Here is a 15,697-nt window from a genome sequence, read left to right on the forward strand (position 1 = left end):
CCTGTACCATAAGTCTATTTATGGTCTTAAAAAGTTAAACATTTTCTGAAACTTTCTGAAACCCTGATGTTATTAATACTTTATTAAAGTAGTTAAAGCTGTGCAGTTTTGCTGATTCAGTGAATTGATTTTGCTTTACTAAGGCACAAACTGTCGCCTCATATGCACTTACTTGAAAATATTTTATTTTCATGAAGAGAGTTTTTTTTTTTTTCACGCAAAATTTTATTGAAGGGTATTTTCCAATCTCTGTTAATAAGGAGTTTGTTATGATTTGTTGAGTCACACAGTTAATGGTCTGTTGTTGCCTGCTGCTGAGATTTGGGTAATGCTTTGGTCATATTGAGCCAGTACAGCGCATTAGAGGAGTAAGTGGCCTAAAGCCAGAATGCTGCTAATCTGCTGCTTTCAACCGCTGCCTCAAAGTCATACGAGGCCAGCAAGCTGGATTGCATAAGCAGATCTTTGAGAAATGTAGGTTGTTTGTCTGACCGCTGTGCTCATTCTACATACCACGGTATTGCAGATCATAGCAGGCTGACAGCAGTGGAAGCTGGCTTGTCATCTGAGGTAGAATGTGTAGTTTTTGTACGTCAAGGCGAGTAAATCGTGGTGTTCAGGCATTGGCTGTGTGATCAGTTTAATGGGGTGAATCAAGTCTTGTCAGGATTGTCACATCAGCTTATCATATACAGAGTGTTGCTTTTTACTACTGGTTAGCTTTTTGGTTTGCAAGCTTCTGAATGTGTTTGAATCCCTCTCTTAGGAAGCAAGTAGAGGGTCAAACATGTAAGTTGAAGCAAATCTCTCCTACAATGGTGAAGCTATTTGATTGTGAATGAAACCTCCTTTTCCTGGTTTTGTGCCAAGGTTCCTGTCGACAACAGGTGTCGGGGAATGTCACACAAACCTTCTCACCAATTAATAGCAATTTAACTCCATTGTTGGAACTGGAGCAGTGGAGGGAAACAGGAGGAGGAGAGTTCTGTAAGAATTTAACACCTTTCTTTATATTAATTAAATAGGTCAAAGGCAACACTTAATAGGAAACAAACACGTCAACACTATGCCTTTGCAGGACATTCCAACTTTTCCATAAGTTAGTATGTTAAAACACAATATTCAATATTTTAATTGGAAGAAAATTCATAGTTATTTTTTTATACAAATAAAATCAGAGAGAATTTGTTTTAAGACTTTAGTAAGAGGCCAGTTCAAACTGGCATATGGCAACAGGAAACACTTGACTGCATTGAGTTGCTGACTTGACAGCAGCCCCTCATTCTGAGCAAACATGTGGTGACAGAGGAAAGGAAAACTCTTTCAGCTAGAAAATGCCTCCAGCAGAATCATGCATCATTTTTCTTTGAATTTGAGTAATTCGCTTACATTTACTATAATTTTACTCTCTAGTGTAAAATGTTCCACTGGTTTTCATTCCCCCTGCACAGAGATGCGGTCACAAAATGCAGTCGTATGTACTCCTTTGTGTTTGTGGTTGTAATGTGACAAAAGGGGGAATGAATGCATTGTGCTAATAACCAGTTTGGTGCCTGTTTTTCCACTTCGGCCGTTTTCACACAGTGTCACTTTAGTTTCATACTTTGCTATATGTTGGGTGATTGTATTTAAATAACTTATTTACTATGGATATTTATAATTTATTTATTTTCTCTTCTTTGCGCATCGTTCATTTCATTCATTTATTTGTATTATCAAATATTTTCTAAACGGTACATTTTATAGGTTAAGGCCATTTTATTTTATTTTATTTTAGAAGTTCAAAAAAAAAAGATCACCCCTGCCTTATCTTTTTCTACCTCTAGCGTTGCCGTCACCCGTTCGCAGGACGTTCCCTCCTTTGGTCCACCAATCCCAAAGGGAGTTACCTTCCCAAAGTCCACTGTTTTCCGGGATTTCCTGCTGGCCAAGGTCATCAACGCTGAGAACGCAGCGCACAAGTCGGAAAAGTTCGGCGCCATGGCAACGCGCACGCGACAGGAGTACCTGCGCGACTTGGCGGAGCGGCACGTGACCAGCACACCCGTGGAGCCTGCTGGGAAGTTTCCCTTCATCTCTCTGGCACATAAGCGTCGGGAGAAGGTGCGCCCGTACAGCGGGGCGGAGCTGCGTAGTCTCGGGGCCATAACCTGGCAGGTTCATGCCGAAGACCAGGTAGCAGGCGCTGAACGGGAATGCCTGCTGGCCATTTCAAATGACTTCATGATCCTGCTGGATCAGGAGGCCAAAGCAGTCGTGTTTAATTGCGCCACGCGTGACATCATTGGTTGGTCGACTGGGAGCCCCGCCTCACTGAAGATCTACTATGAGCGCGGAGAGAGTGTGTCGCTTCGGTCCATCAACAACAACACTGAGGACTTCGGAGAGGTTGTGAAAAGACTGGAGGTCAGTGAGTGATGTGGTTTGGTGCCTGGTACTTAATTTAGATGGCAATTGAGATAATTTTACAAATGAGGAAACTCATTAAAAAAATCTGAGCAATCATCGATTCTCTCTGTATGTAAAAACTAATTTCTTTGCATGACTGCATGCGTTGTTGAACAGTTGTCAAACATGCCGCAGACATCACCATCCACCAAAAGAAAAAGAATTATACTATTGTATTTAGAATGCATTTTGTTACCTTCCTAAAATAATGGCCTAAGAGTCATTTTTGCCTAAATCATCTTTCGGCAATAAAAGGGATCATTTTTTGGCAAAAAATTATGTAGGCCATTATTATAGGATGGTGATGATTTAGAGTTTTGGTAATGTGTTGCCAATTTACTAACAACAGTTATAGATTATGTTAGTGAGGTCATGGCAGAAAAGAAGGCACTTTTTTTTTTTTTTCCAGAAGCCAGTTACATGATTATCAGCTTAAATTTATGGAACAAAAATAATTTTAAAAAATGATGTATGGCATGTGAATATCAATAGTAAACTGGCTTTTTTTTGTCTTTAGGAATAGAACCACTTGCCTTCAGAGAAAAGTAGTAATTTTTTCCCACGTCTGATCTTTGTGAAAACACCCCAAATTTGGCTTTATAACCATATTTATAAAACTTAATGAGATTTATGTAGTCAATCTACACATTATAAAAGTTGTGGTTTTAAAATTTACTTGAGAAAATATTTTAATTTGAGTGTATTTCTATTTGACAACTAAATGCCTTATTCATAAGAAATGGGGTGAAGGCTAAGAATTTAATTTTAAATCTTTATTTATTTTGACGTGTAGCCACTTTTTCCTAATTTGTGCCTCTTACAGCTATTAAGAATTTAGGAAAAGCTGATTAAAATCTTATAGTACTATTGTTGTTATTATTATAGCTACATAGAGACATAGTGACCAACTATACAATATCCAAACGTTGTTGTGTTGACTCCATTATAAATCCTACAATGTATGATTTCGTCACTATGTTTTGCATGCCAATGAATTCTTCATTTTAAGCAGTGACATGTCCCTCCAAAGTGAGGAACAGGGACAACTAAAAATTGTTATATTTTGAAAATGTCCATGCTTATTCCTTCATACCTTGTCCCTGTCATCTATGTATGTCCAATGTAACACTCACCACTTACCACTGCCTCCTCTGCAGCTGTTGACCAAAGGCAGCCAGACCACAGAGATGACTTTGCGCCGGAACGCCTTGGGCCAGCTGGGCTTCCATGTCAACTTTGAGGGCATCGTAGCCGAAGTGGAGCCATACGGCTACGCCTGGCAGGCTGGGCTGAGGCAGGGCAGCCGACTGGTGGAGATCTGCAAGGTGTCTGTGGCCTCGCTGTCCCATGAGCAGATGATTGACCTGCTCAGAACCTCTGTCACCGTCAAGGTGGTCATTATTCCACCACATGAGGACTCCACTCCTCGCAGGTGAAATATAAATGTTTAATTTAATTTCAGACATGTATAAATATTTATTCAGTGTCTTAACTTGGAGTCCTCTGTGTGCCGACAACAGAGGCTGCTCTGAAATCTACCATATGCCCCTTGTGGACTACAAGAACCACAAAGAGGGCATGCCCTACGAGTTAAAGTTCCCTTTCCGGCCAACAAACAACAACGCCAAGTGGCCTCGCAGCTCATCCAGCCCTCGCTCTGCCGCCGCAGGGGGGACATTGATCAAGGCGCCGCCGACAGACTTCAGTGACCGCAACAGCGCCGCCATTCCTCGCAGTGTGTCGAGCGACGGTCGGCCTCTCAACCCGAAAAGGTCACAGGATGGATATAAATCTGTTACGCAATACATCGGACGTGCTGAATTTTATCTGTCTGTTTGCAGCATATGTCCTTAATGTCACCCATATGTCCACTTGTAGATATTCCCCAGGGAATGACAACTACGCTCTGGCATGCTCCATTGTGATGGGTCGCACGCTGCACAGCACAAACTCGCCCTCTAACCTCTCCTACACCGACACAATGAGTTCAAACCAGTGGAGGCAGAAGCCTGTGCCTGACGGGTGAGCCTGTCTGCCGACCGAGACACGGAATTCACCGACTTCTTTTTGTTTTGCATCATGGCCTGTGGCATTATGGTGCATTAAATAATCCTCCTGTTGTCCTGTGCAGGTTTAATAACAACTCCCAGTCGCCTGTCACGTCTGTGCGGCAGGTGGCCACTGATGGAGTCAACGGAGTCAAGGTGTGTTCTGCTGTTGCATGGTCCAGACCTGCGGACAGCGACATCGCAATCAGGATGGACATTGCCAAAACTGGCTCAGGTTGGGAAATCCTCAGAGATAAATAAATAAATAAATTAATTAATACATATATTAAAAAAAATTCATGTTTTGGGAGTTTGTTTTATTGATTAACTTGTGTTTTATAGATACCGTAGTTTCAAAGGTTGTGATTCCTCGGCTCCAGCATTCAGATCAGAGCAGCCGCCTGTCTCCGAACAAAAACACCAAGGTAACCACCAATCAGCAATCACTGCGCTGCATCTTTAAGGCAGAGTTTAAAGATGCCTCTTCCTTTTTTCACTTTTTGACATAATGCAAACACAAACTACAGTGTATTTTTAGGGATGATTAAGAAACAATGATCCCAAATATTCATTCTTATAAAACAAAGTTTACAAATAAAAATGTGAGGTACTGCATCAGAAGAACCAGTGTTTGATTCCTTCTAATGCTCACAACCAACACTGTTTGTGCCAAGGGCAGGCAGGCAGGATTAAAATATTGCTACGACCTGACTATTTCAATGAATTGAGCATCCTAGTTTTTTTTCTCCTCTACATGAGCTGATGCGGACTATTTTACTTTTCCTCCTTTGTAAACAGGCCGATGCGCCGTATTCGTCCAGCCAGTCGAGCAGCAACACCTTGTCCAGCAACGCCTCCAGCTCGGCGCACAGTGACGAGAAGTGGTACGAAGTCGGCTCGCGGTCCGGAGCGCGGAGCGACCTGGAGCTCAACGGCTACCTTCAGGGCACATCCACTGACAGCGGCATCGACGCCACCTCTTTTACCGCCACCCAGAGCAGTACGGCCTCCTCCACCGGTGCCTTCAGGTCCAAGGAAAAAATCCCCTGGCAGGACGAGGTGGGAAGCTGTGAGAGAGCCTCCACCACGTCGCCTCCAACACCAGACTCTCTTGTTCCCGCCGGAGGCAGTGAGATATCGGCAAAGAGCCCAACCGGCTTTACAGTGGCTCCTGATGGCGCCGCATACAGCATGAGTGATGCGGCGTCCCACTCCAGGTGGGCTGCCGTTCTCTTTTTTGGTGTACATCTCTCACTTTCTAAGTAAACTGGTTTCTTGTGGTGCATATATGACTTGCATAGTCCTCCTCATGAAGGGCGTAAGGTCTGGGATTTATGCAGAAAGAGGGGAAGAGCGTATTTGTTATATCTGTCATAGCTCAGCACTGCTCCCTCTTCTCTAAATCCTCTTCCTTTTGAATGAAGGAAAGCTATTTTCTCCTTTCACTCAGACAGAAATAACTCTCTTCCTGCAGACATCTTGCTGGCGGTTGAGTTTTATAACTCACACACGCACACAATGAAATTCTCACTTTTCTAGACTAAGAATAAAATGACGACATGAGAGGAGATGGGGCCCTGCTTCTATTTTGACAGTGACGTGACTCTGTACCATAATCAAGGAGCCTTCAAAATATATATGAAACATTACGCATGTAGGCCAAACTATATTAATTAACTATGCTTCTGTCATTCAAATGCAACATGCGCTCACATTATGATCGTTTTCACAGGCTTAAGCTAATGCATTCAACTATGTTTACAAATGTTTTACGTCTGTGTCTCAACGCTCCAGCTCTGTCAGCTCTGGTCACTCAGAGAGTCCAACGGGACAGAGCTGCAGCGCCTCGTCACCACAGAACGAAGCAGACCTGTCACCCACATCCCAGAATCCCCAGTCCCCGGGGACCAAGAGCTTCTATCCGCGTCAAGGAGCCACCTCGAAGTACCTGATTGGCTGGAAGAAGCCTGGAGGAACCGTGAACTCCGTGGATTTTGGCAGCACTCGCAAGTAAGGCAGAAAATGATTTGTTTTTAACTGGTACTTTAAATGTGATGAACAGTTTTTAAAGTCGATCAACAGCGCCCCCCTGAGGCATACCCGACTTTTAACCCTGTTTTAAGGCAGCGAAGGATCTGTATCTTCAGTTTTTGTTATATAAGCTTCAGGAATCTTATTTTGGGATCGTATCCACCATCATGGCTTGTTGATATGGCTTCTTCTAAAGCTTTTACCTTATTAGTTTTGCTTATTTAGGCAAGTTTATATGTTATAAGATGTTTCCTGACAAAAACTGTTTTTTTTTTTTTTTCTTTTGTTTTTTTGTCTCCAGGCGCCACCAGAGTGACGGCCTGCTTGGTGGTCAGCCCCAGCTCAGGGCCAATCTCCGCGGCTCCCAGTCTCCCCAGCGCCAGACTGCCAAATCCAGCCTGGAAGAAGACCTGAAGAAGCTGATCACTCTTGACAGCCCACCACCTACAACAAATGAAGAGAAGGTAGCAGAAAATCAATCTATTTGAATCCCTGTGCTAAACATTTAACTTAATAGTAATGATTTAAAAATTACATTATCTCCTGTTGGTTTGTAACCAACATGGCTGGATTGCATGAATTCAACAGAAATTAAGTTAATGGATAAACAGATTTTATGACTTTAAATGGCATTGAATAAACAAATTGTACATAAAAAAACTAAATGATGAAGTTATTTGGCCTCATTTATCAAAAACGTGTAACTAGGTGCAGGAATGCTCAAGTTGCATTTATGGAATCATGTCTGCGGTGGCCAATCTCGAAATGACCAGTCAGATGTTCACATATTGTACTGAGAAACACGTCACACCTCTATTGATTAATGGCTAGGCCTCGGAAGACAACCGCAGTTCCAGTTTATTCTGCAACACTGTTTTAAGCACAGGAAAAAAATAAATCCTGATTTCAACATATCCTGCCTTCAAATATGTAATGTTTGATAAATTAATGTGTTTTTTTTTTTTTTCTCTACCATTCTCAATTATGTCAAGTCCAGATTAGGAAAGTTTGTAATATTTTCTGCTTAGTCTCTGGTAATATTCACCTTACTTTGATCAATTCATGGCATGTTAATGTAGTCGGCCTCTCTAATCTTTGAAGAAAAATTATTAATGGTAGAGACTCTGTTTGAATTCTCGCTAGAGGTCTTTCTCCTTCACTCTATCTTCCTCCCACTGTCCAAGACATTAATATCTGGTTCATTGAAAGCCTTAAATTATTGCTTGGAGCAAGTGGAACAATAATGAAAGATGTTGACATCTCAAATAAATCTTTTAATGTAAAACTAAATGACTTTAGGTAGTGGGCAGATGGTTTAAATAGTAAACTTGATGCTGATATTAATAATACTAAGCAGTCTGACTCACCTCACACAGTTTTAATCTATATAACAATAGAAAACAGTATTTATTTTAAATATTGGCATTAATTGTATAGAAATGTTACTAAATATATTGGAAAATATCTTCTAAAACGCAGCTGTAATCAGTACCAGTGATGTTATAACTAGACCACATATGTAATTCCTAATGCCATATTTTCTGGTCATTTACCAACATTCTGGAGCGACTGACAATTCTGTTTAACGTTGAAGTCATTTTTCCAGTTCATCACCTCCTGGCACTGATTTTGTGACTCCTGTCACTCTCGATCTGTTTTGGTGTCCGTCTGAAGCCGTTGTTCCCAGGCCCTCCTCCCAGCCGCCGCTCCCTCCAGAGGACGCTGTCAGATGAGAGTATTTACAGCGGACAGAGGGAGTCCACCTCCAGTGGACAGTGTGACACATCCGCTGACCTTCTCTTCACCTGCTCCACCATCCCACGCTCGCCCACCGTCCGGCACGGTCCACGTCGCCGGGCATCGCACAAATCTCTTGGTGATTCTTTTCATTCGACAGCAACACCTGAATGTGTAATTTGTTGTGATGTGGATTTACTGAAGGTACAAACGAGGTTTCTGGGTCAGTTTCTGTCTTCAGTTTGTCACGCAGGAGCAGCCAAGCGAGAAGTCCAGAGGGTTTTAATCTCCCTTTGCTTCACCCCCAGGAGACTTGACCGCCCCAGAGAGCTCAGAGCTGGAGCAGGAGATGAAGAAGCAGCAACTGCAGGATCCTGCTCTGATGCCCCTGCCTGACACCGGAGCAGACGGCCCGCTGGACTGGGCTCACCTGGTGGACGCCGCCAAGGCCTTTGAGGGCAAGTTTGCATCTTCATTATGTTTAAAATTAGATGTGGAATAACTGACTGAAGAACATAGAATAGAAATGTCCTTTAAAGTACAATTTCTATGCAACAGCAGCAAAGTAACAGGCAAAAACAGATAGCACTAAGGTAGAATATAAAAAATAAGAATGGAATAAAAATACTGTACAGAAAGGACAACATTTCAACATAACTGCAATATAGCAATAAAAAATACTCCAGTCCACAGGAACGTGCAACTGAGTTGGTTAATTTAAAAAATAAAACCCAAAAATTAAATCTAAAGCTGATTAAAACAATCTGGAAAAAGTATATAATTAGATTTTTTTTCGAAGTTAATATCTAAATAATTCCTTATCTAAAAGTTATATCAATGTATATACCCATCCTCCTATATAGTTTGTGCAGTTTCCATGTGTTAAGGCTGACAACTGTAAAACTGTGTGCGGTAAAGTGTTTTTTTTTTTTTGTTTTTTTTAAACTGGACTCTGAACCCGTGAAATAACCCAGCTGTTATTTGTGCTTCTGCCAGACGAGGGCACCACTACTTAACTTTTCTTCTGCGTTCACATCTAACAGCACATCGTTTGTGTTTTCCAGAGCAGAGACTGGTTTTCCTAGCAGCCCAGGAGGAGAGCTCTACGGCTGAGAGCACATCAGCTGCCAGCCCCCAGCAGGCCGAGCCTCAGGCGGCTCCACAGAGACAGCCGTCACCCGGGTAAGGGGTCTCAGGTCATGGCAAGACGTCAACGTTTGTTTTATTTCCCTCATTTCCATCTCTGCTGACACCGTGGAAGACCCGGCACACTTCCTTCCAGTCACATACTGTTGCAGCTAATGACATCAATTAGTTTCCTTTTGCTGGCTGACTGCACACTTATCTGTAAAATCAACAGTTAGAGCATCGGGTTATTAATTTCCTGGCTGTCGTGTTTTACAGAGAGATTCCGCCGTGTTTGATGGGTAAGTTGAGCCAGTTAGAGTCCATGGTGAAAGTGCTGCAGGAGGACCTGAAGAAGGTGAGCTACATAACCTAATGGTGTTTCTAGTATTGAAGAAAAGGAACACGAGATGCTGACCTGTATTATTTGTTTAATATTAGGAGAAAGACGCCAAAGCGTCACTGCAAGTCCAGATCCAAAGCCTGCGAGAGGACAACCAGCGTCTCCTGGAGGAATCCTACAGCGCCTCAGCCAAGCTCAAGAAATTCACAGAGTGGGTCTTCAACACCATCGACATGAACTGATGCCCGCAGACGTCAGCTGCTCTCCACTGGGATGTTAACCACTACTGAAGCTGATGTTTGTTTTCTATGTTGGTCTCCTTATCAAACCAGCTCCAGCATTACTTTACATGCCATCCTACTTGGTCTGTAAAAAAACAAAAGCTAATCATGAAAACAGCTAAAGACTCAAAAGGAGGACGGAGAAAACGAACAGTTTGTGTTAGATTTTATCGGCATGCACTCCCCTCCTGGGAGTACATACAATTATGTAATGCTTTGGTGGCATCCTTGCATGTTAGAGAAGGAAATGTTGAAACTAACCTAAAGGGATATAAAGCTTCTGACCCCGTTTACACTGCTGATCAGAAGTTTACATTCCTTCATCAAGAAAATGGAAGTCATGTTATTTGTGGTTTTTTTAATGATGCATTTAGGACAGTTCTTTTTTTCCTTTTCAACAATAAAAAAAAAAAAAAACATTGCATTCTTGCTTTTAAAATCCATTGAATTTGTCATGAATTAAAATGAGGAAAAAAACAGTTCAAATACATCATCAAAAGCCTTCACGGTGATGATCTCTTTATGAACTTCTGACCGGTACTGGGGTTCTTCAGCTCACCTGAATGAAACTAAACATGTTGACAGCTATAAAGCTGTAATAAAATAAAACATCCATTAATGTTGGGCAGATCCACATGGACAATTTTGCAGATTTAAATGTTATAGATTTGTTGCCGTTTCTCAACACCTTTTATTTTTATACCACTAACCAAAATAAGAATCCAAATGATATATTTTGATGGTAGCATGGCTAGGTAGCCACAGAGCCCTTATGTTAGCACACACACTAAGCACTGTAAGGTCAAGGGGCCTTTCTGTGTGTAAACAACTGTGCAGGCAAATTACAGGCTGTTCAGCGAAAATGATCACAACAAGAAAGAAATATACATTGTACAAACACAATGGGTGCCATAAAGATGCAAATATACAATCCATATGACTGTAAATATGTGAAGTTGGAGTTTATTTTTCTCTTGCCCTTCTGTTATATAATATAAACATTATTTATGACAAAGACGATGGCTGAGAAGGATGAGATGTTAGATATTTGACGGCTTCCTGAGGAAATGTGCACCCTATGTGACAAATTCTTTAATCCAAAATACAAATTATTTTTATGCTTTTTGATGTATAACATTTTGTTGCCTTGCCTGCTGCAGTGGATTATTTGACAACATGTAAAGCGCTACATGAAACTGACCCGTTTGTCCTTCCATAGCATGTGAAATGGTCTCAATCTGACTCCCAGGGTATGTTAAATCGGTACTTGTTCGTGCATAATCACATACTAAGATATTGTGTACACCCTGAAAATTTCAGCTGCAGGTTTCTGCAAAAACCTGCTTGAAATCCTGACACAAAACCTGGTCCATGGATGACCAAAGCCCTTATTTAAACCTCACACCGTAACCGCTTCCTTTTGTATTCAGACACTGTGCAACTGTATATATAAGCAAAGTTTAATAATCATCAAGAATTTGCACCTTCAGTCTTATTTTATACTTTTATTTTTCATGTAATTTTTGCTTAACGGAGTAGCAGAGAGAGAAATGAGGGTTATGCAAGAGGGAAATAAGGGGTTAAAAGACTGAACAATGCCTGCAAGCTGGACTCAGAAGAGTCTGAGATCCCTGACAGAGCAGATCACCCCTTTGCCTTCATTCTTAACATGTGTGACAGCATGTGATTATGTTTCCATTGAGCTGTGATGTGTAAAAAAAAAAAAAAAAAAGTGTTTCTATCTATTAAAGATATTTTGTTGAATTACACCCCGACTGATGCGTGGTCCTTCGGAGCGGCATTTTATGGAAGATTAATTAAAATTTCACATCATGTGTCCTCCAACATGAGCCTGTAGTGGTCCTGTGGTTACTGAATGTGGCTTTACAAGTAAAGTGAAAGCCGTCAGGAGGTGGCCGCCTGCTGTTGTGTCGTGATTAACATAGAGCTGCTGTTTTTCCACTTTGTTCTGATTGAACAAGCCGTTTGCCTTCGGAGAGGCAAACCTGGATTGCACAGATTGATTAAATGTAATAAACCAATAGATCCAGCGTGAAAAAGGACCTTTGATTCTGGAAGAAGTGATGTGATCACTGCTGGGAGTCAGCTAGGTTTAAGTATGTGTTCACATATCTATTCTAATGTGTGAGATTAAGGTAATCTTTGATTCTACTCATCTGAATAGATATACAGATGAAGGAGTCATGCAAATGTATTCAACCCTTAGATTTTTAAGTTTTATTTTCTTTTAATGCTGATTTTTTTTTTTTTTTTTTAGGTCCCAGATGACAGTCCAACTTTAAGTTGAGTCTAACTGTGAGTTTGAAAGAAAGTCATAATTATCATCTCTCAGAGCTTTGGTCACTCAAAAGAATGCAATACAAAGGGATCATCTGTTAACCTACCAATAGATGGTCTCTTGATGGACGGGTGAAGGAGGCATTTATTCAGAGAAGCAGACAAGACCCTGACATTAATTCTGTTTGGAGATCCTCCAAACATCCATTACTAGCGTGAAAGAATGCGTCAACATGACAACTTTTAGTTGTGCACTTCCCAGATGTGTTTTTTTTTTTTAATAGAAGAGTGAGGAAAATAAATCCATGGAAAGTCTCGTTTGCAGTTTGACTCAATCCATGTACAGCAAACCTTTTAATGTTTTACATTGCTTGCATACATTGATTACTTTGCAAAATGTTATATGTGTTGGACAACTAATACTACTCATCACCCTGGACAAGCAGTGATACACAGAAGTGGCAGAAGCATGGTGTGGGGAGGTGTTTTAATTAAAGGACAATCCTGACAGTAAGCCTTGTAGAGAACTGGTGAGGAGAACCAGCTTCTAACAGGACTAACCCAAACACACAGTAAGAGCTAGAATTATTTTTTTTTGCTTAGATTTTTTCCTTCCACTTTACAATTTAATAATAAATCACTTAGAAGCTTGTGGCAAAAGAGAAAAATGTCATTGGCTGTAAATACTTTTGCAAGACACTGCTGTAGCTTTCACTGCATTATGGATTTGGGATGGAACTTTAATTCCTGTTCTTTTGCATTGCAGTTATTTCCAATACAATAAAAGCTGCGAACATAATGAACGTTGATTTTCAGCAAGTTTTATAAACATTGAATGCCTCCAATGCATCTTTGTGTGTTGGCACTGTGTCAGTCAACATGTCTCTGCTGTATCTGCTGTACTGTGGGAGGCCTGAGGTGTTGCTGTCCTGCACTGGTGAAAGTCTAAACATGCTGTTCAGTAATTTCACAGTAATGCAGATTATAACAGCCTCCCCCCCCCCCCATTAAAGCAGATTAGAGAACTCTCTGCCCGTCTGCTTGCCTGTTCTCTGCGTCTTTCTGAAGGCATGCATGTTGTGGATCAGCACGCTTTTTTTTTTTTTTTTTTAAAGTTTGCCGCAATCATGGCAGAGTGGGTGTCATTTTGCTCTCTGCACTGATTGCACAGAGACACAAAGTAGTGAACGGATGCTCTTTTCCGCTGTAAAGAGAAATGTGTGAGGTAAGCACTAATCCTTTGGGCCAACAAATGCTTGTACACTCTACCAGGCACACCACATATGTGAACATGTGACCTCACTTCCAGCGGATCGCCGAATGTATAGAGAGCAGCAGTTTTTGCGTGTTGTCGTTTTTTTTTTCCCCCAAAGAGCAGAAGCATGTTAAGTAAATAGCAGTGGCCTTTTTTTTTCCTGTGTAAGACTTGTTTAAAGCAGCACGCAAGGTGCTTTTGGAGAATGTGAAATATTAATATGAGCAGTGAAGAGAGGACATCCCAGAGGCAGGCATGAAAAAAGACTAAGAAAGAGTGGAAAGAAACCATTGATGTGAGTCTATGATAACTGGTGAATGGGTTCTGTCTACAAACATCTAAGACTGTGTTTTTTTTGTTTTTTTTATTCACTCTGCATGCACGCTTTCACAAATTGGCCACGGCGTGTATTCTATCGGATCTTCCCTGGGGCCTCCTAGGATCTCATTTACTGCAGAAAAAAAAACGTCAGATGGATTGGATTGCCATTTAAGCTTCAATGATTCCAAAGTTTACATGAAAAGAAGGAGGAAATGAAAGATTGGACAAAAATGGGACAGAGAGACAGAATTATTCTCTTTTTGCTTTTTGTCACACTTGATTTTTTTTTTATTATTATTAAACAAAATAAAACCAAAACATAAAAAACATGGTTATCTCATGATTAAACAAAAGGACGATTATATATTCCCACAAGATGATTTGATATCTTTTCCCCATATTAAATTGTGTTAACAATTGAAAACTAAGGATTATATCATTCGTAATCTAATACTGACATTAGTTTAACCATATGAAACATTTACTGTGAGCTTAAAAAAGAAAAACAATCTAAAAACCAAATCAATATATAAGCAAATTAAAATTAAAAGCATGCATTACCAACACAATGCGTGTGTCTGTAAAAATTCAAATTCTCAAATCAGGTCAAATAAGATAAAAATAAATGCAAAATAATAAGCTTTATAGGTACACTAGGAAAAATTACCATCTACAATCCAAAAACCCAGGAGGCAAGAGTACAAGCAAACAACAGAGAATATATAAAACAGATCTTTTTTTTTTTTTTTTTTATGTTAAGCTAATCTTTTTTTACTGTTAAGCCATTCAAACATGCAAAAAGCAGCTTTTTACACGTTTCCACTGGTATTTCTAAAATATTTCTTCTTTCATGTATTTGATATTCGGAAGACATTCTTACCATCACCATCATCTTTGGTTCCATCCACAGATTCTCTATTTCATTCAAGTCCTGACCTTGACTGGGTCACAAGACATTAACATTACTGCAAGTAAGAATCGACATGTTCTTAAAATTAAGAGATTATCTCAAATCCAAATCTACTAGGGCTATGAATAATAACTGAATGTAAGTCCTACAAATAAGGCAAGAATATTTTACACATCCTTCAATCATTAGCCGTGGTAAAAAGAAATGTTTGAGTCTGAATTTCTACACAGAGTGTTTCTGCACTCCCACCCAGAAAAAAAAAGTTGATTCCACATCAAAGCCGCAAACTTGTTCCTGGAAACTCTAAAAGCTACATGCAGTCTTATGTTCTGTGAACGCAGTGTTCTGTTCGGAGGAAAGGGAACAGGGAGGTCTTTCAAATATCACACAGCCTTGTCACTGAGGCCTTTGAAGGCGAGCAGAAGAATGTAAAATTCCTTTTTGAATTGAACAGGGAGCCAAGGCAGATGTTGCCACACTGAGGAGGGATGAGGCATATTTTATTCCTTCTTGTCGGGAGCCTGGCAGCAGGACTTTGAATGGGTTGAAGAGAACACGGCCTGAACCAGCTTCTTAGCATCATCCTGAGAAAATGTGCTTTTGATTTCGAAAATCCCGTTTCGATAAAAAAACAAAAAAACAAAAAAGACTCACTTAGTGGAGTTGGATTTTTTTTTTATTACTACTAGAAATCATTGTGAGGTTGAGCTATTTTAATACCACTTTAATTGTTACTTTTTTCCGGCATCAGTGGGCGCTGCTGCAGAGTGCATCTCTGTCCTCCTTTCTCTCTACTGCTTGCTGTTTCTCTCGTGTGTACACACCAAAACACCCCCATACCCCCCCCCCCCCACACACACACATTCACATACACGCATACATACTCTCTCTGCCTGTCTT

The 15,697-nt window shown here is 40.6% G+C and overlaps 1 protein-coding gene across 1 annotated transcript; it reads left to right on the forward strand.

The window, feature by feature from the left end:
* Positions 1-1,777: 1,777 nt before the first annotated feature.
* Positions 1,778-11,782, forward strand: LOC106957369 (signal-induced proliferation-associated 1-like protein 1; the record flags this gene model as incomplete). The annotated part of the gene is made up of 14 exons (XM_015048686.1): positions 1,778-2,406; positions 3,606-3,880; positions 3,969-4,220; positions 4,327-4,470; positions 4,580-4,731; positions 4,839-4,921; positions 5,295-5,713; positions 6,291-6,506; positions 6,829-6,991; positions 8,202-8,403; positions 8,573-8,722; positions 9,329-9,446; positions 9,669-9,747; positions 9,831-11,782. Coding segments are annotated over 14 exons (3,026 nt in total), but the record flags the coding sequence as incomplete, so codon positions are not given.
* Between the last annotated feature and the right edge of the window lie 3,915 nt (positions 11,783-15,697).

Source organism: Poecilia latipinna, unplaced genomic scaffold (assembly GCF_001443285.1).
Source record: "Poecilia latipinna isolate Pla-1442-1.1 unplaced genomic scaffold, P_latipinna-1.0 Scaffold43, whole genome shotgun sequence".
NCBI classification, from domain to species: domain Eukaryota; kingdom Metazoa; phylum Chordata; class Actinopteri; order Cyprinodontiformes; family Poeciliidae; genus Poecilia; species Poecilia latipinna.